At 41.2% G+C, this 25,519-nt stretch overlaps 2 protein-coding genes across 9 annotated transcripts in view; one reads left to right on the top strand and one right to left on the bottom strand.

Moving 5' to 3' along the window:
* The window catches only part of LACTB (lactamase beta), a 62,128-nt gene that overhangs the window by 19,289 nt on the left and 17,320 nt on the right, over positions 1-25,519 (top strand). For 2 of the 8 annotated variants that reach the window (XR_013827115.1, XR_013827116.1), the window contains exons 7-12: positions 1,222-1,433; positions 3,461-3,567; positions 13,393-13,499; positions 14,203-15,124; positions 15,438-15,611; positions 24,026-24,115. Coding sequence is in view for 2 of the 8 variants with exons in the window: in XM_079913253.1 (XP_079769379.1) it covers positions 1,222-1,423 (202 nt within the window). In the remaining 6 variants the exon portion in view is untranslated. Of the gene's footprint in view, positions 1-1,221; positions 1,434-3,460; positions 4,652-13,392; positions 13,500-13,592; positions 13,756-14,202; positions 15,125-15,437; positions 15,612-24,025; positions 24,116-25,519 lie in introns of those variants that run through there. The other 6 variants (XR_013827113.1, XR_013827114.1, XR_013827117.1 and 3 more) reach the window with 6 other exon arrangements.
* On the bottom strand, positions 4,776-8,244 carry RPS27L (ribosomal protein S27 like). Its single transcript, XM_079913270.1, has 4 exons — positions 8,159-8,244; positions 7,163-7,271; positions 6,088-6,198; positions 4,776-4,973 (listed from the first exon to the last, which is right to left on the bottom strand). The coding sequence occupies exons 1-4, from the start codon at positions 8,162-8,164 to the stop codon at positions 4,945-4,947; spliced, it is 255 nt and encodes an 84-aa protein (XP_079769396.1). The 5' UTR covers positions 8,165-8,244; the 3' UTR covers positions 4,776-4,944.

The raw sequence follows: 25,519 nt of genomic DNA, 5'->3' as shown, positions 1-25,519 counted from the left end.
GATACCAGAATAGCTAATTGATCTTTTATTTTGTGAAAAGAAAAAAAAATACTAGAAAGCACAAAAGGTTCACATGGCAAATACCCATATAATCCCAATACCCAGAATTTAAAATGTTAACATTTAGTCAAATTTTCTTCATTTAAAAAATACTAGGGACTTCCCTGGTGGTGCAGTGGTTAAGACTCCGTGTCCTGGTCCAGGAACTAGATCCCACATGCATGCCACAACTAAGAGTTTGCATGCCACAGCTAAGGGGCCCACGTGCTGCGACTAAGACCCGGTGCAACCAAATAAATAAATATTTTAAAAAATACTAATAGATAAAACATAATAGATAAAGCTGAAGACCCCTAGAACCACCACCCAAAGTCCCACTCCTTTTGCCCTGCAGGAATCTGCTGTCAGGAGTTGGGGTATATCCTTCCAGTCCCTTATTTAATACTTTCACAGCCAAGTATATATATTCATATCTGATATAGTATTAAATTGTATTATTTACATTTACACAAATAGCACCATAGTATAGATGTTTTCTACACTCTCCTTTTAAATTTAACATTGTTTTGTGATCTGGTCAAGTTGGTAAATATAAATTCAGTTTAACTGCTATGAAATATTACACTGTATGACTATATCACATTATACTATCCATTTTCTTATTGATGGATTTTTTTTTACTATTATATGCAGTGCTATAAGGAACATCCTTTGACCGTATGAAATTGCAGTTTTTCTACCTCAAAAATGCATGAATATAAACAATTTTATATGGTTGAACCTAATTCTGTTGTTTATATGACAACACTGACTTTCAATTTTTGACTATGCAATGGATGGGAAATGGTATCTGGTTGTTTTTACTTGCATTTACCTATTGTTAGTGAAGTTAGACCTATTTTCATATGTTCATTGGCCATCTGGATTTCCTCTAATGTAAATTTCCCACTTATATTCTGTGCTCATCCAGAATAGGGAAATGAATACAGCATTTCTTTAAGAATTGATTGTGGACATGTTCATGGGTTAGAGAATGAATAACCTTGATAAATATTGGAGTTCTCCCAACATGTGGTAAAAATTTTAATAGCCACAAATTCCTCCCATTCCATTGTGCATGCTCCTTTGCAATGTGATTTTGCCTCTCTTCTCAACCAGAGGTGGTGTCTATTTCTCCACTCCCTTGAACCAGAGGTGACCTTGTGACTTGCTTTGACCCAGGGAAATGATGTTTCACAAGTTCCAGCACTTAGGCTTCAAGAGGCCATCAAACTTGCATCTTCACCCTCCAAGAACACTGCCCCCAAGACGGCCACGTAAGGAAACCAGACTACCTTACTGGATAACCCAACTGACGGCCAGTACCAGACATGTGACTGAAGCCATCTTGGACCTTCCAGTCCAGTTGAGCCTCCATGCATGAGTGAGCCCAGGTAAGACCAACCCACAGAATCATGAAAAAGAATGTCGTCATTATTTTAAGCCACTAAATTTGGGGGTGACTTCCTTTGCAGCAATAGTTAACACAACTATGCTCCAGTGTGGTAATGAAGTGGGTAAATAATTTGGAAGAAAAAAACAGAACTTGAAAGTGCTTGATTTTGAATACAAAGGATCCTTTTTTATTTAAAAGAATACTATTAACAGAGTACTTACTATGTGTCAGGCATTGTGCTAAGCACTTTATATATGTTGTCTTCAAAACAACCTGACTAAATAGAAATTATTGTACTTATTTTGCCCAAAGTCACACAAGCGTTAACCATTAGAACTCATTTCAAATCCAGGCATATCTGACTCAAAAGCCTGTTCTAAAATTATCTTGTCTTCCCATAAAAAAAGCATCTCTAAAAATTTACAGACCCAATAAAAGGACAGTTAGTGGCATGCAATTTTATAGATGGAGCGCTTAGCAAAAATAAAAAAGTTAAGTCACATAAACTGAATAAACATGTAATTGGGATTTTAATTAGTAAATCTGGCTGCAAATAAAAAATACACAAGTTTTGTTATTAATATGCAAATTAAAGACAAAGATGGCACAGTAGAGTCATGCTTTTACACACCCCCTCTCTTATATACATAGCATGATATATAAAATGTGAAATGAAAAAATGAAAAAGACACTCATGGACTTCAGAATACAAACACAAAATATCGACCAGGGCTGAAGCTGGCGTCTCCTGAGCTCTGGGTCCAGAAGGCAGTGGCAGCTCCAGTATTCTGTTCCTGTAGAATAAGCGAAACTAAACCTGCTTCCCTAAGAAAAATGTAAGATGTAGGCTTTTAACTAAATCGGACAGGACTAGTCTCCCTAATTTTTTTCTAATGTGAGGATTTGCTAGGTAAGAAAATAACAGTCAACCTGGTATAGGTCTGCTATGAATATTGGGGTACATGTATCCTTTCGAATTATGGTTTTCTCCAGATATCAATATATGCCCAGGTGTGGGATTGTTGGATCAAATGGTAACTCTATTTTTAGTTTTTTAAGGAAACTCCATACTGTTTTCCATATCTAATTAGATAAATTAGACTTCATAAAAATTTAAAATGTTTGTGTTTCTAAGGACAAAAGGTGAAAAGACAACCTACAGAATGGGAGAAAATATTTGCAAACCATATATATAAAGGATTTGTATCTAAAATACGTAAGAACTCTTACAACTCAAAAATAAAAAGGCAACCCAGTTAACGATGGGCAAAGGATCTGAATAGACATTTCTCCAAAGAAGATACACAAATAGCCAATAAGCACATTTAAATATGGTCAACATCATTAGTCATCAGGGAAATACACATCAAACCCTAATGAGATAACTCTTCACACACACTAAGATGGCTATAATAAAAAAAATAGACAATAGCAAGTATTGGCAAGGATGTAGGAAATTGGAATGCTTGTGCATTGCTAGTAGGAATGTAAAATAGTGCAGCTGCTTTGGAAAACAGGCAGTTCCTCAACAAGCTAAATACAGAGTTACTGTATGACCTAGCAATTCCACTCCTAAGTATATACCCAAGAGAATTTAAACCATGTCTACAGGGCTTCCCTGGTGGTGCAGTGGTTGAGAGTCCGCCTACCGATGCAGGGGACACGGGTTCGTGCCCCGGTCCAGGAAGATCCCACATGCCGCGGAGCGGCTGGGCCCGTGAGGCATGGCCGCTGAGCCTGCTCAATGAAGACAATATAAATAATAGTATTAAAGAAAAAAATTCAGTAAATAATGTATGTGGCAAACCTTGAAGTTTGGAAAAGTCTGAGTGTTTTCTACTGAGCATTTTTCAAACCCAGTAATATGTTTAGATTAATAATGAAGTAAAACTTAATATACCATTCAGTTCCCAGTGCCAAGTATCTCTTTAAATTAATCCTTAGATAGGTTCTTTAAAGTACAATACTTTCTTCCAATACTATTTCCAAGAACATTTTCAGGAATTTGCTCCTTATTTACCACAGATTTTTCCAAGGTTCCTAAACTGTGCAAGCTGAGGTGGCTTGGAGCATCATGGGAGAAACATTGATACTTGACATCTTTTGGATACCATGCAAACTTCTAGTTCCAGGTAATTGTTACATTAGATAGCACCACATTCCCTTTGATGATGTATCTTTGTGAAGCTGGGTTTTGAGCCATTGCTGTGATAAAAAGCTAGTACTATGCAAAAATCAATGTGAAAAAAAATGAGGATGGCAGTGTCCAACATGATCCCAATTTTGAGAAACTGCAGTGCCCAAAAGGCACACTCATTCCATTAGTAGGTAATTTAAGAATGAGGTAAAAATTATCACTTTGCTTTTAATTTATGTGTTCTTTTTTTTCAAATGGCTACTACAGTTGCTAGAACCTAACTACTTAATAAATTTAACTGTTAGGTATTTCTTTTGGCCAGGGCACTCCATGAAAAAATTACTGAGACTAAAGATGCCATAAACCAAGAAAGTTTGGGAAGCTCTGAGTTATTTATTTCTCCATATATTAAATACGCTCCAAACTTTCCATAGTTCTTCAGTTCTCATGCAACATTCCTCTGATATACCAATCAGTATGTTAAAGGATCAGTCTCTCGGATTGGGGGTGTATATATGTAGGAACACCTCTTGATAGGAAATGACTGTCTTCAGTGCCTGCCTTAAAGGTAACAGGTAAAAGAGAAGCAGTTATCTTCCCAATCTAACGAGCAGTCATATAGGTGCTAGAGAGGGAAAGATACACTCTACCCCCTAACTCCCGAGGGCCACTTCATAAACCATAAAAGTGACAATGAGATAACAGAACCACTCAACACATTTTTCAGTCAGGAGTGCTCACTTGTCTGGACCAGAGAATTCAATACCATCTACTGCCCCCTGCTAGAACATCCTGGGTAAATCATGCTACTCCTGATTCCTCCTCTCAAATTTTCTGCCCCAAAAAGAGCTTTCTATAACTCAGACCCCAGCTGCAGTTACTGTACTAAAATATACAGTATGTTATGGGCATATAAATCCAGTGATTATTACTGCATTAAATATGTACTTCTATAAATGTTTCCATAGTTACAATACCAAAACTATATTTAGAATTAATAAATAGTGAACTTCTTTCCATTTGTAATCATTTAGCCCCCTCACAGAAATTTGGAAAAGGACTGAAAATCAAATATTTAAAGTTTCTACTCCTGAAGTGAGACACAAACTAATCAGAATACCCTTTTAAAAATGTTTAAACCAAATTCATATACACAGCATATATAAATGTATAGTACATTAACACATACTTGAAAAAAAGAAGTTTGCCCATAATCAAAACTTTATTGAAAAACTGACAGCAAAATAGGAGAGCACTGTTGTATACCTTACAAAATTAAACATAATTACATTATCTTGGTAGATTAACTGGAATTACTGAACTGATAAGGCTTTCTGTGATAGAACACAAATTCAGGAAGTTGTGTGGATCATTAGTGTTGCTTTCTTCTAAATGAACACCCTGCAAAGGAATCACAAGAGCATATTAAACACAAGTCTATTCTATCTTTGGTACAGTTTTAATGACAAAAAATACTTTTTACATAAAAGCTTAAGTTTTAGAAATACTAGAGTAATATTCATATATAGGTTATTTATTTTTTTATACCAGAAATTTGCTAAAAGATATCTTTTATATTTGAATTTACTCTGATGTGACTGTCACTCTCTGTTCTCAAATGTTATAATGGAGTTCAAGAAAATAATTCTGATTAGAGTTCATTTCAGATCTTTTAGGAAAATTCTGGTACAGATGCACCCTTTTAATCATCTGTCGGCACATGGACACAAAGTTCTAAAATCATGGCATGATATAAAGGTTTTGGCAATCTTGCAAGTACATTTTTAAGAGCAATACTGCATTTAAATATTGTGTTAATTTCAGTTAGATCTCACAAAGTGACACCAAATAGATCTTGGATTTATTGGCAATCCACTTATAACTCTTCCAATGAGAATAACATGGAATTCACAGCTCCTCAAAATACCACAAGCAAATTTCAAATATCACTATTGAACTGTAAATCTCTAAGTACTACTATGGAAAATTATATACATATGTATTATTTTTTCTTCACAAAAGTGAAAGAATTAAAATTAGACTATATTAATCATAAGTTGCTCAGAGAAATCAAACCTCTGACATTTTCATATAGTTATCTGTTGCTTAGCTAGCAATGATTAAAACTATCTTAAATCATATGTACCAAGTACATTTGAAACAAAATATTTACAGGAGAAATTTTTAAATCCTATGTTTTTAGATATCTTATGTATTTATTCTTTTGCTCCATTCTGATTTATGTCTAACATTCCAAGTTAAGCAAACTGACTAAATACAACAGAATCAGGTGCTCTAAACTAAGAAAAATAATAGATAAAGCAATTCTTTACAAGGTCAAGAGTACAAACTTATCTAATTGAACAGGGCACTCTTTACTAAAAGAGCAATAAAAGATAAAAATTATTTTGGTAATTATGAATTTAAGATTTCTTTTAAACTGATTTTTAGTAAAGAGAGAGATTTTAAAATCATAAAATCTGATCACTGGGTTAGAAAATGCCAAATGATTTACCTTCTGTGAGTCTGGCCTTTCCTCCTGTCGGCTGGCACAACACGGTTGAACAACCTACACAAAGCACCACTGTCTGAGCATGGCTGAAAACCGTGGTAATCTTGTAGCAGCCTGAAAAAGGGAAGTGTTAAAAGTGAAAAGCAGAAAAAAACACAGTACCTGTTCAACATATTTCTAGTAAAGACCCTGTAAAAGATTAGGAACTTCAGTGCTGTGCAGTAGCAAACCATATATGTAACAAACTTCTCTAGTAGCCACATTAAAAACAAGTTTTTTTTTTTTAAAGTGAAATTAATAATATATTCTATTGAACCTCAGTATTTCCAAAGTATTATTATTTCACCATATAATCAAAGCCTTTTTGTTTTCAATGCTACATCTTCAAAATCTGGTGTATATTTCGCACTTAAAGATACAGCATAAAAAAAAAGATACAGCATGGTGACTATAGTCAATAATACCATATTGAATATTTTAAAGTTGCTAAGAGAGTATATCTTAAAAGTTCTTATCACAAGAAAAAAAATTTTGTAACTATGTATGGTGACAGATATTAACTAGACTTATTGTGGTGATCATTTCCCAATATATACAAATATGAATCATGAGATCACACACCGGAAACTAATATAATATTTTATGTCAATTATACCTCAAGAAAAAAAGAATGAGAAAGAATTTTTCCATTTTGACTAGCCACATTTCAAGAACTCAGTAGCCACATATGGCTAATGACCACCATACCGGACCCCGCAGCTTTACACTGAAGAATCAATATACTTTTCATTGCATCGTGAAAAAGAAAACTTATCATCTGAACAGCTTAAAGACTTAATAAGTCCAATGTCATGTCCCCTGTGGAGTCCCATCTTCACACACACACACCCCCACCACCCAAATGTTTCTAAAGTGGTTTATTATGGAAATAACCCTTATGACATTCCAATTCTGTAATCCCACTTCGGGTCCTAATATCGAAACGTAACAACACACTATGAGTAACCCTTACAGAAATTCTGTAAGTAATCCTTATAGAAATTTTCCTTAGGAAAGGAGTTAAAGTTTGAAATTTTACCTGGACATTTTACATCCATAAAATAAGAATTTGGACTTTGAACCAGCCGTTTCTTTTTATGTTTTTTCTTTTCCTCTTCCAAGGAAGGATGCAGTAAATCTCTAGCCAACTGAATAAAAAAGCATATTATTACTACTAGGATGACACCACAACTCTGGCCGATTTAACCATATGTGAAATATACATGCAAAAATAGGAATAACAGTCATATTCAGCAGAGACAACACTTTAGATGTTACTTATTTTAAAGCCTGTTAACTTTCATCAACACTTTTTATAATGCTTGTGTTCTCCAAGTTCCGGTTAAGGGGAACGATCAGGAAACATGTGGTAAGGTTAGCTCCGTTCTTCTTAACTAATAACAGTCGCCAGTGAAAATAAAACTGTGGTGCTAAGTAAGAACGTGATCCGGACCCTGGACCCGCTGAGAGTACAAGTCGCTGAGGTAGACCCGGCGAATGCCAACACCGAGGTGATTTCTGCCCCCAGGGTTCAACATCTGATAACTCTTTTAAGTGGCTGACACGAGACGGTCCTTGATAATTTGTAAGGCAACTGCGAAGACAGTTTTCAAAAAGGAAACAAGTAGGAAATCGCTTCCGAGAGAAGGCACAGGGGGCAAGACCCACGAAGCAAAAGGAGTGCAAGAAGACTTCAACGGTCACAGCCTCGCGGGTTCCCACCGAAACCCAGGAGGGCTGACTAAGGTACCCGGGGAGCTGTCCCCTCCCAGCCATGGACTCCAGACTGCACCCAGGGCGGCGCCGGGTGCAGTCCCAACGGCTCCACGCCCAGGCAGGGCCCGACTTGCCGCGCCGCCGGGCAAGTCCCAACAAGTCCACCACGCGCGAAAGAGCCGCGGGATCCGAGCCGCCGAGCCGCGTTCGGCCGGGAGCCCCGGGGGCCCGCGGAGCCATCGAGCTAGCCCGCCCCTGGGGCCCCTCGGCCTACAGAGAAGGCAGACACAAACGCGAAGCCCGAAAGTAAACAACTCACAGGCATGTTGATCCTTTCGCAAGCCCAGCCCGTGCAGATCTCTAAGGCGACACCCCAAGCAAGCAGCACGCGACCGGGAGCGCGGCGTCAACTTCCGGGATAGAGGAGGCTGGGAGGAGCGGAGCGGCGGGCCCGTTGACTCTAGGCGCTCCTCTCTGTGGTGAGGGCTGGCTCCGGCCGGGATCCGCGGGCGGCGGGCGAGGGGAGGTGCCGAGCCCCTTGCCCATTCGAGTTCCAAAGCCCGCGAACCTAACGGGCTCCTGGGCTAAGGCCGCCGTCCCCAGGGTTTCGCCCTGGGCAAGTGGTTCCTGGGGCCGGGCTCAGGCGGTGCACGCCCGGATGGGAAGCCCCCTCGGGCTTCGGGAGCGCCGGCACCGCTGCAGAGCGGACCCGGCTGGGCACGCTTGGTCACTTGTCGTAGGTCCCGCCGCCAAGCCTTCCGCTCTCGGCTGCCCTGCGGGCGGGCACACGGGTGATGCCTCTGTTCTTTTATGTATTAAAAACAATATTATTAATTAAAACCATTAACACGTGCTAGCGAGATTATGAAAGAAGCTCGTTTACTTGCGCATCCTGCTTCCAAGGTACCGGTACCGGTTATTAAGTTCTTCGCGGGATGTAGCTGTGCCTTGGGTTTGCTTGGCCTTGAAAAAAGTTTTTAAGAAGCAGCGATTCGTTGCCGTGCTTAGTTCATCGTGTGGCTCCTTGCTGTCCTCCGTGGGTCACACTTTCCAGAGCAGACAGCTGGAGCATGAAAAAAACAGCGAGTGTCGCCGATGGCCAGACTTGAAGTATTTTTGATGAAGAGGACCATCCTGTGAGTGCGTGTGGTCAAAAGCTAAGAAACCAAGGAGACGCTTCATCAGAAAATTGTCCTAGATAGACGTTCTAGATCGATTTTTATTTCTCTTCGAAAACATAGTACATGTGTAATGTACATTTTGGAAAATGCAGAAAAACAGAAGAAAATTTAAATCACCATCCAGAGATAAGCATTATTAATATTCTGACCTTTATCATTCCAGACTTTTTTTTATTCACTTGCATGTAGGTTTGTTTTGGGTTTTGGTATTACATAATTGGTATCATCTTGTACATATTCTTTTATAGATTTGATCCCCTCCCCCCACAACTTACTGTATAATGAAAATCACTCGATGTTACTACATGTTCTCCTACACTATGACTTTTAATGGGCACATAGCATTCATCCTGTGAATATATGTCCTTATTTCATCCATACACTATAATAGACATTAGGGGGACTTCCCTGGTGGTGCAGTGGTTAAGAATCTACCTGCCAATGCAGGGGACACAGGTTCGAGCCCTGGTCCAGGAAGATCCCACCTGCCATGGAGCAACTAAGCCCATGCGCCACAACTACTGAGCCTGAGCTCTAGAGCCTGCGAGCCACAACTACTGAGCCCGCATGCCACAACTACTGAAGCCCATGCACATGGAGCCCGTGCTCCGCAACAAGAGAAGCCACCACAATGAGAAGCCCGTGCACCACAAGGAAGAGTAGCCCCCAGTAGTGGCAACTAGAGAAAGCCCACATGCAGCAACAAAGACCCAACACAGCCAAAAATAATAAATAAATAAATAAAATAAAAATTCTGTCTGGAAAAAAAATAAAGTAAAATAGACATTACAGCTGGGTTTTAAATACTTAATATTTAAAATATTAATATTATATACTTTCAGACAGATAAGTATATGGAATAATACAATTATGTATGCAGAATCATGGCCCCCAAAGACTTCTTAATCCCCAGGACCTGTAGTTATATAGCAGGTGGGAATAAGATTGCTAATTAGCTGGCTTTAAACTAGGAAAATTATCCTGGATTATCCTTAAAAGTGGAAGAGAAAGAAAGAGAGAGACATGTGGTGATGAAAGAAGAGCCTGAGAGATGCCATGTTGTTGGCTTTGAAGATGGAAGAAGGGGATGGTGAGCCAAGGATTGCAGGCAGCCTCTAGAAGCTGGAAAAGACAAGGAAATGGACTTTCCCCTAGAACCTCCAGAAGGAACACAGCCCTGCCAGCACCTCAATTTTTCTCCCAGTGAGACCCAGGTCAGACTTTGAACTACAGAACTGTAAGATAACAAATTTGTGTTGTTTTATCTATTTTTAACATTTATTTATTTTTTTGAATACAGTTGACGTCACATTGTATAAATTTAAGGTATACATGTGTTACTCTGATATATTTATGTAATATGGTTGCCATTGTAACAATAATTATCACATTACATTCTTACAATATTCTATGTTCAATAAACTGTATATTAACTCTTTATACACTAATGATGAAAAATCTGAAAGAAAAATTAAGGAAACACTCCCATTTACCACTGCAACAAAAAGAATAAAATACCTAGGAATAATCCTACCTAAGGAGACAAACGACCTGTGTGCAGAAAACTATAAGACACTGATGAAAGAAATTAAAGATGATACAAACAGATGGAGAGATATACCATGTTCTTGGATTGGAAGAATCAACATTGTGAAAATGACTCTACTACCCAAAGCAATCTACAGATTCAATGCAATCCCTATCAAACTACCACTGGCATTTTTCACAGAACTAGAACAAAATGCACAATTTGTATGGAAATACAAAAGACCCCAAATAGCCAAAGAAATCTTGAGAAAGAAAAACGGAGCTGGAGGAACCAGGCTCCCAGACTTCAGACTCTACTACAAAGCTACAGTAATCAAGACAGTATGCTAAGTATGGTATTGGCACAAAAACAAAAATATAGATCAATGGAACAGGATAGAAAGCCCAGAGGTAAACCCACGCCCATATGGTCACATTATTTTTGATAAAGGAGGCAAGAATATACAATGAAGAAAAGCCAGCCTCTTCCATAAGTGGTGCTGGGAAAACTGGACAGTTACATGTAAAAGAATGAAATTAGAACACTCTCTAATACCATACAAAAAAATAAACTCAAAATGGATTAAAGACCTAAATGTAAGGCCAGGCACTATAAAACTCTTAGAGGAAAACATAGGCAGAACACTCTGTGACATCAATCACAACAAAATCCTTTTTGACCCACCTCCTAGAGAAATGGAAGTAAAAACAAAAATAAACAAATAGGACCTAATGAAACAAAAGATTTTGCACAGCAAAGGAAACCATAAAAAAAGATGAAAAGACAACCCTCAGAATACGAGAAAATATTTGCAAATGAAGCAACTGACAAAGGATTAATCTCCAAAATATACAAGCAGCTCATGCAGCTCAATATCAAAAAAACAACCCAATCCAAAAATGTGCAGAAGACCTAAATAGACATTTCTCCAAAGAAGATATACAGATTGCCAACAAACACATGAAAAGATGCTCAACATCACTAATCACTAGAGAAATGCAAATCAAAACTACAATGAGGTATCACCTCACACCAGTCAGAATGGCCATCATCAAAAAATCTATAAACAATAAATGCTGGAGAGGGTGTGGAGAAAAGGGAACCCTCTTGTACTGTTGGTGGGAATGTAAATTGTTACAGCTGCTATGGAGAACAGTATGGAGGTTCCTTAAAAAACTAAGAATAGAACTACCGTATGACCCAGCAATCCCACTACTGGGCATATACCCTGAGAAAACCATAATTCAAAATGTGTCACATACCACAATGTTCATTGCAGCACTCTTTACAATAGCCAGGACCTGGAAGCAACCTAAGTGTCCATCCACAGATGAATGGATAAAGAAGATGTGGCACATACATACAATGGAATATTAGTCATAAAAAGAAATGAAATTGAATTATTTGTAGTGAGGAGGATGGACCTAGAACCTGTCATACAAAGTGAAGTAAGTCAGGAAGAGAAAAACAAATACTACATGCTAACTCATATATATTGAATCTAAAGAAAAAATGGTTCTGATGAACCTAGGGGCAGGACAGGAATAAAGACACAGACGTAGAGAATGGACTTGAGGACACGGGGAGGAGGAAGGGTAAGCTGGGATGAAGTGAGAGAATGGCATGGACTTATATACACTACCAAATGTAAAATAGATAGCTAGTGGGAAGCAGCTGCATCATTCGGGGAGATCAGCTTGGTGCTTTGTGACCACCTAGAGGGGTGGGATGAGGGTGGCAGGAGGCACAAGAGGGAGGGGATATGGGGATATATGTATGCATATAGCTGATTCACTTTGTTATACAGCAGAAACTACACAACATTGTAAAGCAATTACACTCCAATAAAGATGTTAAAAAAAATCTTTATGGCTATTTTAGTACTCGTTACAAGTTTGTACCCTTAAACACCATCAATCTTACCCCCCACTTCCCATTCCTTGGTAACCACCATTTTACTCTGTTTCTTGGGGTATTTTTTACAAGTTTGATTTTTTTAGATTCTACATATAATATACAGTACTTGTTCTTCTCTGTCTGGCTTATCTCACTTAGCATAAGGTGCTCAAGGTCCATCCATGATGTTGCACATAAATTTGTGTTGTTTTAAGCCACTAACTTTATGTAGTAATTTGTTAGAGCAACAACAGAAAATTAATACAATAATGAATACCCCTCTACCCACCGCCCAAATCTGTCAAATATAACACTCAATACTCCATCCCCACAATTTTTCACTATTAAAATAACGCTATAGTAAACATTCTTGTAGATAAGTCTTGGTGTCCATCCTTGATCATCCTTAGGATATTCCTAAAAAGGAATTGCTGAGTCAAAAGTTATGCACATTTTAAGATTTATAATATAAACTGCCAAATTACCCTCCGGAAAAGTCAAACCAATTTACAATCCAGATGTAAATGTCTGAGAATGCCCCTTTCTTCACAACCTTGACAATACTGGATATTAAGTTTTTCCCTGTCTCAGTCAATCCAAAAGAAGTAAATGGTATTTTGTCATAATATCATGTATTATGGAATAGTAAATGAAACTTTGCTGTAAGTCTTCCATGAAAATTGAGAGTAGTTGTTTGCAAGTGTCTGGACTTGTCACTGTCTTCCCCTAATTTGAGGGAGAACGTTGTGTTGTCAGCTCTCTTGTGAGCCAGATGCAGACATTTTAGAGACCCATACACATTCTCTTTCTCAAAAAATTATCACTACAAATTACAAAAAAAAAAAGCCTGTAATAACAAACAGGTGTGAAAGACTACGCTCATGGTAAACACTGAAAATGTTTAACTTTTGGAAAAGCTGACTATGCTGTCTTCTCATTTCCCCATAGAGCAGTAAAAATACTTCACCATCTACTAGAGTTTGGGAACTACTCTCTGGAAAGTCTCCAAACACATGCAAGGATAAGACTGAGTATTAAAGGAAATTCACTTTCCTGTAAGCTCTTTAATCTCTTCTTCCTACCTAAGATTTCAATTCTTTGCACATAACTATATCCTTTTCCATCCCTTTTTTTTTTTTTTTTTGCAGTACGTGGGCCTCTCACTGTTGTGGCCTCTCCTGCTGCGGAGCACAGGCTCTGGATGTGCAGGCCCAGCGGCCATGGCTCACGGGCCCAGCCGCTCCGCAGCATGTGGGATCTTCCCAGACCGGGACACGAACCCATGTCCCCTGCATCAGCAGGTGGACCCTCAACCACTGTGCCACCAGGGAAGCCCCCATTTTTTATTGTAGTAAAATACACATAAAATTAACCATTGCAAAACATTTTTTATCATGTTTCACTGTTGTCTTCATTAATATTTTTCAAATGCTTATTGGCCATTAGCACTTCTAAAGTGAGATGATCATCTATTTCTTTATGTATCCTTCTAGATTAACGATATTAACCACTGGTCATAAATACTGCAAATATTTTCCCAACTTTTTTCCTATTAAATTTTGGCAATTTTTTAATCATAGAGGAATTTATATATATTTCAAATCTATAATTTTTTTCCTTTTTGCTATTGTGTTTAGACAGGCCTTGGCCCCCTTAGGATCAGCTAAATATTTGCCTATGCTTTCTTTTAATTCTTTTGTTGTAGTATTTATTCTTTAACTTTTTAATTAACCTGGAATTTTTTTTCTTGCCTTGCAGCTCAGCTTGCAGGATTTCAGTTCTCCAACCAGGGATTGAACGTGGGCCATGGAAGTGAAAGCCCAGAATCCTAACCACTAGCCCACCACAGAACTCCCTAACCTGGAATTTATTTTGGCACTTGATGTGTAGTAGGTCTCAGAACAATTTCTAATCATCAGGCCTAGTTATTGCTTCAGTTACTTAACCAATGCCCAGTACAGTCACATTGTCAAAAGCCTTCAACTTCTGAGACACTGTAATAGTGTGAGAAATAAAACTCAAGGTCAAGAAGACCTGGACTCTATTTATAACTCTGCCTCCTCGTCCAAAGCTCAGTTTCTTGTAACATGTCCCCAGGCCCTTGCACTGATGGCAGATAAAGGGACATGCAGGCAGGTGCAGGGACACAGAGTCCCTTTGCCTTGGCAGCCTACTCTCAGGCCTGCACAAGGAGCTCCTGCCAGGCTTCCCAAAGGACTGAGAAGTGCCAGTTGAAATTCTGTGTGCTGGGGACTTCCCTGGTGGTGTAGTGGTTAAGAATCCGCCTGCCAACGCAGAGGACATGGGTTCGAGCCCTGGTCTGGGAAGATCCCACATGCCACAGAGCAACTAAGCCCGTGCGCCACAGCTACTGAGCCTGCACTCTAGAGCCCTCGAGCCACCACTACTGAGCCCATATGCCACAATTACTGAAGCCCACGCATCTAGAGCCCGTACTCCACAACAAGAGAAGCCACCGCAATGAGAAGCCGGCGCACCTTAACGAAGAGTAGCCCCCGCTCTCTGCAACCAGAGACTTTCCAGCTGTTCTATCTGGCCAGGTCTGAGAAGGTGCTGCTGAACCCTCCTTTTCAGCACTTCACCTTAAGTGTGCGGCCATTTCCACCCCCTTCCTCCTTTGCCAAACTTCAGACGCTGGGAAAACTCACAGGTGTTCAGGGTAAGCCAGGAACCCACTGATGCTAAACTTCAAACCAGCCAAAACCAGTTCTAAATAGGTCAGTTAGCCACTTTCCCCTAGGTTGGAGTTCCTCAGGCTTGTGCCCTTCTTTTCCCAGAAAGATGGTCAGAGGTTTAGTTTAGTCTTGATGTTTAAGAAATTCAGGGTGTGAGGTGGGGCCCTAAAGTTAACTTTTCTTACCCCTGCCTTTCTAAGTATTTTTCTGAGAAGCTCAAAGAAATCCACATTGTCAGGAAAACTTTAACAAGGCAGCATTCTTTTTCTCTTCCTTCTATTGTCCACCTGTTGGCAGGTTGCAAAGCATGTGTGGCTTATTCTCAACACATTCCTGAAAGCAGCAGCAACTTCTGAAACCCACCTCTTCTCTGCACATCAGCTCTCCAACAGGTTCACAAATATTATCCCCAGAGCTCTGCTGTTCGGGTTGCGATTCATCTGCCACTCATGAGGATCCTTGACACTTCAGGTAAGCTCCAATCTTAAGGGGTAAGAGTCTCAGATGCAAACGCTGGTGTCATTTTCTTTATTTTCCATACCAACTTAATTTCTGACTGAGGCTGAGCCCCCATTGGGCTGGTACTATAGACCAAATGTTTGCGTCCCCCACAAAATTCATATGTTGAATCCTAACCCCCAATGTGATAGTATTGGAGGGTGGGGCCTTTGGGAGGTGATTAGGTCATTAGGATGGAGCCCTCATGTTGGAATTGTTGTCAAACCCAAGTTCGTGTGCCCGACACGCAGTGAGGCCAAACAAACTGAAATGCTGGAGTTGGGATGAGAGCAAAGAAAGGTTTATTGCTGGGCTGAGCAAGGAGAACAGGCCACTTGTGCTCAAAAGACCTGAACTCCTCAGTGGGTTTCAAGGAAGCATTTTTTTTTTTGGCGGTACGCGGGCCTCTCACTGTTGTGGCCTCTCCCGTTGCGGAGCGCAGGCTCCGGAAGCGCAGGCTCCGGAAGCGCAGGCTCCGGAAGCGCAGGCTCCGGATGCGCAGGCTCAGCGGCCATGGCTCACGGAGCCCGCTCCGCGGCATGTGGGATCTTCCCAGACCCGGGCACGAACCCGTATCCCGTGCATCGGCAGGCGCACTCTCAACCACTGCGCCACCAGGGAAGCCCCTCAAGGAAGCATTTTTAAAGGCAAGGTGAGGGAGGGGAGTCACAGGGTGTGTGAATCGAAGAGTTGTGGTTGATGGTGAGGTAACAGGGTGGGGTCACAGGGATCAACATTACCAGTCCTTAGGCTCCAGTAGGTCTGGGGGCTAAGTGCTTATGGTCATCAAATAGTTAACTTCTTCCATTTGGTGGCGATTTTAGCATCTGTAAAACAACTCAGGAAATGTGCATCAGATATTGTTATTCAGGTACTTCAGGGAGGAACTAAAAATTCTGTGACTGCCATATGGCTGTTTGACTGTTTAAATTCTTAGCAGTTCTCCTGGCCCAACTGCTAGTTTTGTCATTACATGTTCACATCCTTTCAATCATTAATTCTTGAGGCAGGCTTTTGTGACTCAGCGGAGGCCTGGGAGACTACAGCTTTTCTACAAACAAGAGGGCGGGGAGGACATTGAGTGGGTGGGGGGGTCTGTTCCGGGAAGGCCCCATAGGGTCCTACTCCATTATAGAATTCATGCCCCAAAGAGGCCCCAGAGAGCTCCCTCACTCCTTCTGTCGTGTAAGGACACAGAAGTATGCCATCTATCAACCAAGAAGCAGGCTCTCACTAGACACCAAGTCTGTTGATGCCTGGATCTTGGACTTCCCAGCCTCCAGAACTGTAAGAAATAAATGTCTAGTGTTTAAACTACCCAGTCCATAGTATTTTGTTATAGCAGCCCAAACAGACTAAGATAGCTGGCCTGGCGAACACTTCACCTCATTCTTGAGGATTGTGCTAAGTTTCCTGTATGTGTCCCCCACCAGGTCTGTGCCCATCCTTCGCCCTGCTCTATGCCCGGGAGGCTGACTTTGATGGGCCGTATCAGCTGGCTTCTCTTGCCCTCTGGTTTCTAGACCCCTTTTGAATGGGTCATCTGTGACCTGCCAGTACCCCCTGACAGGATATGCTCCCCTTTTAGTCTAGAAGGCTTTGCAGATGGGGTCCATCTGCTTCTCGGTTGTCAGTCTAACCAGGTCACTGCACAGATGTCTACTGTCCCTGTCTGTGGAACCCTTCAGGTTTGACAGGTCATGGCTCCTCCTATCTGTTGCTTTAGATGGATACGAGAATCTTAAGGTAGATGGCCTAGGTCTTGGCTATGCAGATCTTTGCCAGTTTGTGGACCAGCAGCATTGGGATCACCTAGGAACTTTTTGGAAATGCAGACTCTCAGGCCCCATCCAGACCTACTGAGTCAGAACCTACATTTTAACAAGATCCCCTGTGATCTGTGTGTATATCCCAGTGTGAGAAGCCCTGGCCACCACACAGCCACTCTCTCTGGAGTCTTCCTACCTCCCCCATGGGGCTGTGGGGAAGCCCGACCCAGATCCCTACTACTCCAGGGTAGCAAGTCAAGACTATTTCTCTAGATTGGAGCAGGGAAGTTCCCCAGCTCTCCTGTTTCTCCAAGATACTTTGTTCACTCTGGCAAATTTCATTCTCTCTTATCGTGTCAAGGAACCCTTTAAGTCAATGATACTCAAACTTGATTGCTCATTAGAATCACCGAAGGAGCACCCTAGGTCAATTAGAGTATTTGGGGGTGGGACCCAGGTGGCAGTGTTTTAAAAACTCCCCAGGTGATTCCAAGAGGAGCCAAGGTTGAGAGTTCTCTGGAGGGCTTAAAAATTTCAAAAGCAAAGTCCAGGAAGAACTCCAGGCTACTTTTGCTTAAAGGTAGAAAGCGGGAAAAATACAGAGAGAGAAACATCATTAATAATTCAGAACATCCAGGCTCAGTAGCCACGTGAGCTGTCCCAGCACCATCTTGCTGGTCTTGATCATCAGGTCTCTGGCTCTCATCATCTCATCTCTCTGGCTACTTGCTGCAAACCCTCTCATGATCTGCTCAAGTCTCCAGGGAAGAAAGTGAGCTCCTTGGAAGCCAGGTGCTCTCTCAAACTTCATTGTCTTCCCACAGCTCATAGTGAAGATGCTGAGGTCAGCGTAAATTTATGCAAATATAATCGCTCCCTTTTCTGAACTCCTGCAATGCTTATTGCCTGCGTTAATTGTTTCTCAATGACCACCGCTGTCTTGTCTGCTTTTCCTTTTTAGTCTCTCGTACTGCAAATTCACTTTCCTTATGTGTATGTGTCTCTGTCTTCTCTTCCCTAAAAGCCCATAGGCTTCTCAAAATCAGGATTTGGTCTTATCTCCCCCATGCCTACTACAGTGCTTAGTAAGCACAGAACTCTGTCCATTGAGTGACATACTCAGCAGAACTGACTTGTGGTCACTCTCTGAGGACTGTTTCCCTCCGGGTTTATCTAGAACCCTTTTTTCTGGTCATAACTTTACTAGGTTCTTTTTTTTATTATTATTGAAGTATAGTTGATTTACAATGTTGTGTTAATTTCTACTGTACAGCAAAGCGATTCAGTTATACATATATACCTGCTCTTTTTCCTATTTTTTCTATTATGGCTTATCACAGAATATTGAATATAGTTCCCTGTGTTATACAGTAGGAACTAGGTTCTTCTTAATGCATGCCTTTGGTCTTTCCTCTGCCTTGACTTGGTGTGATGAAAACATCAAAAGACAACCTAATTCCTGCTAAGCCTCCATTAACTTGTTTCTAAAATTGGGAAAATAATTCTATGTCATTGTAGGGTTAATGAGATATTACAGGGAGCTCTGCCCTTGGAATGTACGTAGAAGCAAAATAAATGAAAATCATTCTGATTTTCCATTAGATAAAAGCTGCTTAAAAGGCTAATAGGTCAAAGGGCTCAAAGTATTAAGAAGAATGGTGCTCTATTTATTCACATTAAAAAACTGATTCAACTATGTATGGAATGTCTGCTGTATACAAAGCAGTAGGCAATGTAAATCCTGTTTCCTAGGATCACAGAAACTTTTTAACTCTAATAGCCACTTAACCACTTGAAGTTGTTTCCCCATCTGTAAAATGAAAATATTTATACCCATCACATAAGGTTAGATGAAGATAAAATGAGAGAATGCTTGTAAGGTACATAGTATACTGCGAGTGCTCAATAAATGCCGACTATAATTCCTGGAGCTTGTTGATGATAAAGAAACCAGTTGGCCCTGGGAATCTTGGGCTGATGGTGATTTCCCTCATAACAACGCATACAATGCAAAGTTTTTACAATAGTTCTGCCTTAAGGAAGATTACGAATATGTTCCATCTGCGGAAAATACTTGCTGGAGTCTTACCTTTGAATCAAAAGCTGAGAGATTGTTCTTTCAAAATCCAATAGGTGGCACAAGGAGTACTGGCCAGCAGAGAGCTTTATCTTCCCACTTCCAGAGGGCCTTCATCTTGGACATGTCTTCCTAGTCTGTCACATGGTCACTGCATAAGTAGCTGTGCATAACAGACTCTTCAAATATACAGACCATGGTTATTATGGGGTTTCCTTAAAGAAAAAAGAGATGTGGTCTAGAAAGCAGTTGAGAATGAGTCCAGTTTTTCCCAAATACTTTCCCCTAAATATTCCGCTCATCTGAAACTAGTTAATTACACTAAACTACTTAAATTCCAAATTGCCCTTATATGAAAGTTAAATACCGTTGTCTATAAATGTATTTCTTATAGAGACACATGGTCCAAAAATCTAGTAGAAGGTCTGTCATCGTTATTAACGGTGCCAGCTCTGTCATCACTGGGTGGTGTGGATGCTAAAGCAGTGGGCACTGGTCGATGAGCTGGGGGAAGATGGTCTGCCGTATTTGCTAATTTCTGTAGGTGTTTCCACCATGGCGAGTTTCAAACGCTAAGATGCAGTCCCTTACACAGAGCAGGGAAGAGATGAGCACAATATCCTGATCAGGTAATGCCAAAGTCTTATTTTAGAAATATTTCCATTATCATCAGAAGTGCTAATAAAATACCCATATTGACGATTTGGGGCTTTCTTTTCTCTTTCCTCTGATCAAAAAGCAGAGAGTGGGAATGAAAAATGGGAGGAAGAATGGACTACTAGACTCACCCAAACTGAATGATTAGCCTTAAGTAAACAAGGGGTGACCTACTTGATCATTTTACCCACCTGAGCTCGACACATAACAGAGTCAAAGCTCTATAAGGTGTAGCTCTCTGACTTGCTATTAAAGAGGTAATATATTAAATACAGAATTTCAGGTTAGGAAGGGACGATCCACCCCAATTTTAGACAGCTTTAATTGCTCCTTTATATCATGTCAAAATCTGCTTACTTCTATGTACAATAGCCAGGACATGGAAGCAACCTAAGTGTCCATTGACAGATGAATGGATAAAGAAGATGTGGCACATATATACAGTGGAATGTTACTCAGCCATAAAAAGAAACGAAATTGAGTTGTTCGTAGTGAGGCGGATGGACCTAGAGTCTGTCATACAGAGTGAAGTAAGTCAGAAAGAGAAAAACAAATACCGTATGCTAACACATATACATGGAATCTAAAAAAATAAATGGTTCTTATGAACCTAGGGGAAGGACAGGAATAAAGACACAGATGTAGAGAATGGACTTGAGGACAAGGGGAGGGGGAAGGGTAAGCTGGGACGAAGTGAGAGAGTAGCATTGACATATATACACTACCAAATGTAAAATAGATAGCTAGTGGGAAGCAGCTGCATGGCACAGGGAGATCAGCTCGGTGCTCTGCGACCACCTAGAGGGGTGGGATAAGGAGGGTGGGAGGGAGACGCAGAGGGAGGGGATATGGGGATATACATATGCATATAGCTGATTCACTTTGTTATACAGCAGAAACTAACACAACATTGTAAAGCAATTATACTCCAATGAAGATGTTAAAAAGAAAAAATCTGCTTGCTTTTAACTTAAATTCACTTATTGAGGTTCTGGCCTAGCGAAAGAACATAGAAAACACATGTCATTCATTTTCCAAATGACAACCCAGAGCTAATTGAGGATGGGGTTTCATTTCCTCTTTGGATTTACTTCTCCAGGGTGAATATCATAGGCTCCTACAAACAGTATTTGCTGTTTCTCGTCACCCTTTTCATGTTTCTCTGGACATGCTCCAATTTGCCCATATCCCTCTTAAACTAGGCCCAAGGACTGAACACATGTCCTGCTCAGAATAACAAGGAACCACTATCCATCTTGTTCTTATCATCACCTGTGTATCTGTACAGCCCAAAATCGCATAAGTTTTTTGACAATGCAATGGCATCACACTCTTGATTTACATAAAATTATAACTGACTAAAATCTTACATCTTTTTAACTTATTAATCCTCATATCCCTTATGCTATAATTACATTTTAAGAAATCTAAGTCCAGTGAATATACTAAAAACCATTGAATTGTACCCTTTAAATCAGTGGGTTGAATGATATGTGGATATCTCAATAAAGCTGTTAGAAATATAAGTTCAAGAAAGAAAGACAGATGTGTTTTATTAAATGCTAAATTTGGTGGGGACTTTCCTGGCAGTCCAGTGGTGAAGACTCCACGCCTCCAATGCAGGGGATGCAGGTTTGATGCCTGGTCGGGGAACTAAGATCCCACATGCTGCGCGGTGCAGGCCCTGCCCCCCCCCAAAAAAAAGCTAAATTTGGTATTTTATAAAATAACTGCTATATTTTGACAGGCACATTATCTCATAATATAATTCTTTCAACAATACCTTGTACCTCTGAGTCCTACAGGCATTAGGGAACAGGTGCAAGTGGAGGAGCAAGGATTTGAACCCAGGTCTGCTCGGGATGCCCATGTTCATGTCATGCTCATTCCACCATGCCACCCCGCCTCCCTGTCACCTTGCTGTGTGCAAGGCTTTGTGATTGGTGCCCAGCTGAAATCAGTGGAGGAGGTCTGCCAGGCAGGCAGAGCTGCAGGACCACATGGGTCCTGAGAGGAGTAACAGGTGACATGATAATTGAGAGAGATTCAGTGTTAGAAAGACCTAGAAGGTAGCAAAAGGTAGGCGTCCCATACGTGGAGCAAATATGATTATTGGCAGTGGTGAAAGTGGGGGTGGGGGAATGGGAGAAACAGTGGGAGTGACCTAGACAGTGTGGGCAGTGTGGGACAGACAGGACAAGTGACAGCAAGCTCCCAGCTCGGTCTGCCTTTCAGGGGTGTTACCTGGAGAAAATAGACGTAAGCAAGTTAGAGTCCTGATTTTGAAGAGACCAGGGTTCTGGTCAGGTTATGGAGGCAGGAGCTAAAGCCTGAGGAATCGAGAACTCAGGCTCTACAACAGGGAATTAGAAGAGGGACTCGATGCCTGGTTGAAGGCAAAAGCCCAGAGGCCAGAACCAGGGCATTTGATCAGAGCAGGACAAGTTACAGGATATCCTAACTTTGTCCCCTGCACTACTGAAACAGGGCCTTAAAGCCTTCAGCTAGAGACAGGATTGGGCCCTGAATCTGGGGGAGGGCCAAAGCTATAGATGAATGTCAAGTGGCACAGTGATGGGGACTGATAGCTCCTTAGAAGAGACCAGTGCCTATCGCGTTGTGTTTTGCTTTGTTTCCTGCAACATGCATGACCAATGACAGCTGTAGGTACACGTACCCCTTTAAAAATATTCAGGGTTAGACGCAATTATGGGTGTGCCATCTATAATGCCAGCTGCTTCCTACTACACAAAAAAGCATTTCAGGAAGTGACTAGGAGAGAACACTGTTTTGGAATAACTATGAATCTGTTCTATTCAGTTTTATCATCAGCAAAAATTACTTGTATGCATGTCTGATTTTGGCAGGCCAGTGTGATGGGATCCCCCTGGGTGGGCATCCCCATGTGGACCCCGCCTGGTGTGGCCTCTCTCTCAGTGCCAGCTCACTCACTCAGCCAAGGCTCCTTGGGTTTCACGTAACAGATACAGTTCAAGGTTGCCTGAGCTAAAACAGAGAGTGGACTGGACATGGGCCAGAGCCGGAAGGGCAGCTGGGCCTCAAGGGGGTTAGAACAAAGCCCTGAGAGGCCCATGGGAACGCAGACAGCTATTCTCTTGCCACCTCCCCTTTTCTCCCAGGGGCGACCTGGTTTCTCATCTCTACTTCTCCCTGACGCTTTTAGTCATCTTTTGCTACATTCCAGTTTTTTCTGCCTCCCAGAGTACATCGTGAAAATGGCCATGCCAGCCCCTTATTGTATGCTGTCCTAGATCTAGGCCAATAGTGACTGACCAGAAGGGTTGTGTCCGCATTCCAGACGTCCTGCAGACAGAATCTCAGCTTGGGTCAGGAGCGTCTCCTCCAATCAGCCGTAGGCACTTGGGGTGGTAGTGACTCCTGGGGCCCACCCCTGTGGAAGTGGATGCACAGAAGCTCTTTAAAAAGGAGGCACAGACTGAACTAAGACCCCCTAAGGTGCCTACTCCCTCCAAACTGTTGTCAAGGCAGCCAGTGGCTCTAAGTCCTCCCGTTCAGACTGCCTCACTGTAGCTCTGCCTTCAAACACTGAACAGTACCTAAACATAGTTTGTTAAGTGAAAAGGCCTTCATCATGAACTTCATTGATGATGAATGTCTGCAACAAAAACTTTTGTTTTCAAATCTAGGGACCACACATTAAGGGGAGAAACCAGTTTAAACAAAAGACCCACCAAGGACATTGGAAATGAGCCTGTTTACCAGGATCCACATCGCCTAACAATATATTTTACAACCAACAGAATTACTGAGGCATATGTACAAGAAGTTAATTTGCAAAGTGCCTTTTTAAACAGCCCTCAAATTATGTCTGAATGAAAGCTATCTTATTCATACTTCTCTAGGTATCCAAAGAATAAAACCTGAAATCAAAGACTAGAAGCAGAAAATCTGGAGGTTCTGACTTACATGGGCTCCTGCTTCAGATTAATAAGGTAACATTAATGGAACCATGGGGCAGGTTACTAAATCTGAAGGCTGTACTCTTAGGCTCTGAGAGCAACCGAGACTCCTTCCCCTATAATCTCTAACAATGATGATGAGGAGGAGGATGAGGAGGATGGTATTATCTGAGCACTGATTTTGTGCCAGGCACTGTGCTAAACACTTTGCATAGATTATCACATTTAATCTTTATAATTTCTCTATGAGATAGATTAGGGGTCCCCAACCCTGTTAGGAACCGGGCCTCACAGCAGGAGGTGAGCGGCGGGCGAGTGAGCAAAGCTTCATCTGTATTTACAGCCGCTCCCCATCGCTCGCATTACCGCCTGAGCTCCGCCTCCTGTCAGATCAGCAGCGGCATTAGATTCTCATAGGAGCGGGAACCCTACTGTGAACTGCGCATGTGAGGGATCTAGGCTGCGCGCTCCTTATGAGAATCTAATGCCTGGTGATCCGAGGTGGAGCTGAGGCGGTGATGCTAGCGCTGGGGAGTGGCTGCAAATACAGATTATCATTAGCAGACAGGTTTGACTGCACAGAGACCACAATAAATCAACTGCTTGTAGACTCATATCAAAACCCTATCAGTGAGTGGCAAGTGAAAACACGCTCAGGGCTCCCACTGATTCTGCATTATGGTGAGTTGTATAATTACTTCATTATATATTACAATGTAATAATAATAGAAATAAAGTACACAATAAATGGAATGTGGTTGAATCATCCCGAAACCTTTTCCCCACCCTCCGCTCCACATCCCACTCTGTGGAAAAATTGTCTTCCATGAAACCGGTCCCTGGTGCCAAAAAGGTTGGGGACTGCTGGGATAGATAGTATTATTTTCCCCACTTTACAGATGAAGAAACTAAGGCACCATGCTAGTTAAAGTCTCATGAATGGTAATTTGCAGAACAAGCATATAAGCCCAAGTCTGGCTGAAGCTGAAGACCTTAACCAATATAAAATACTTAGATCGTCCAACAAGAAATTTTTGTGAAAAGTTGAAAAGGAAGCTCCCTAATGGACAGTGGGAGTTCCTATCATTTTTTATCTCACGAGGAGTTTTCATTTTCAATGCATCTGAACAAGTTCTTGGGGGTTTTGTTTTTGTTTTTGTCTCCTATAAGGAAGGCACTAATGTCAAGGGTAATGCAAAAATGATTACGACCCTCTTGGGTTTCTCAAGGAGCTCAAGGTCATCTAATCCTTAACAAGAGGCGGTACAGAATAGTTAGAACGCTGAATATGGTGTCTCATTCCAGTAACATCCTAGCTCTAGGAGATGAAGGGAAGGAATGATCATGTCTACTAAGTATATAAAAGTTGCGATTTGCTGCTGTTAGCTGAATCATGTCAGGGGACAGAAATCCCGTTAGCCAAAGTAATCAACAATT

This window comes from Stenella coeruleoalba, assembly GCF_951394435.1.
Source record: "Stenella coeruleoalba genome assembly, chromosome: 2".
In the NCBI taxonomy this organism is placed as follows: Eukaryota; Metazoa; Chordata; class Mammalia; order Artiodactyla; family Delphinidae; genus Stenella; species Stenella coeruleoalba.
This window is presented reverse-complemented; position numbering and strand designations above follow the sequence as displayed.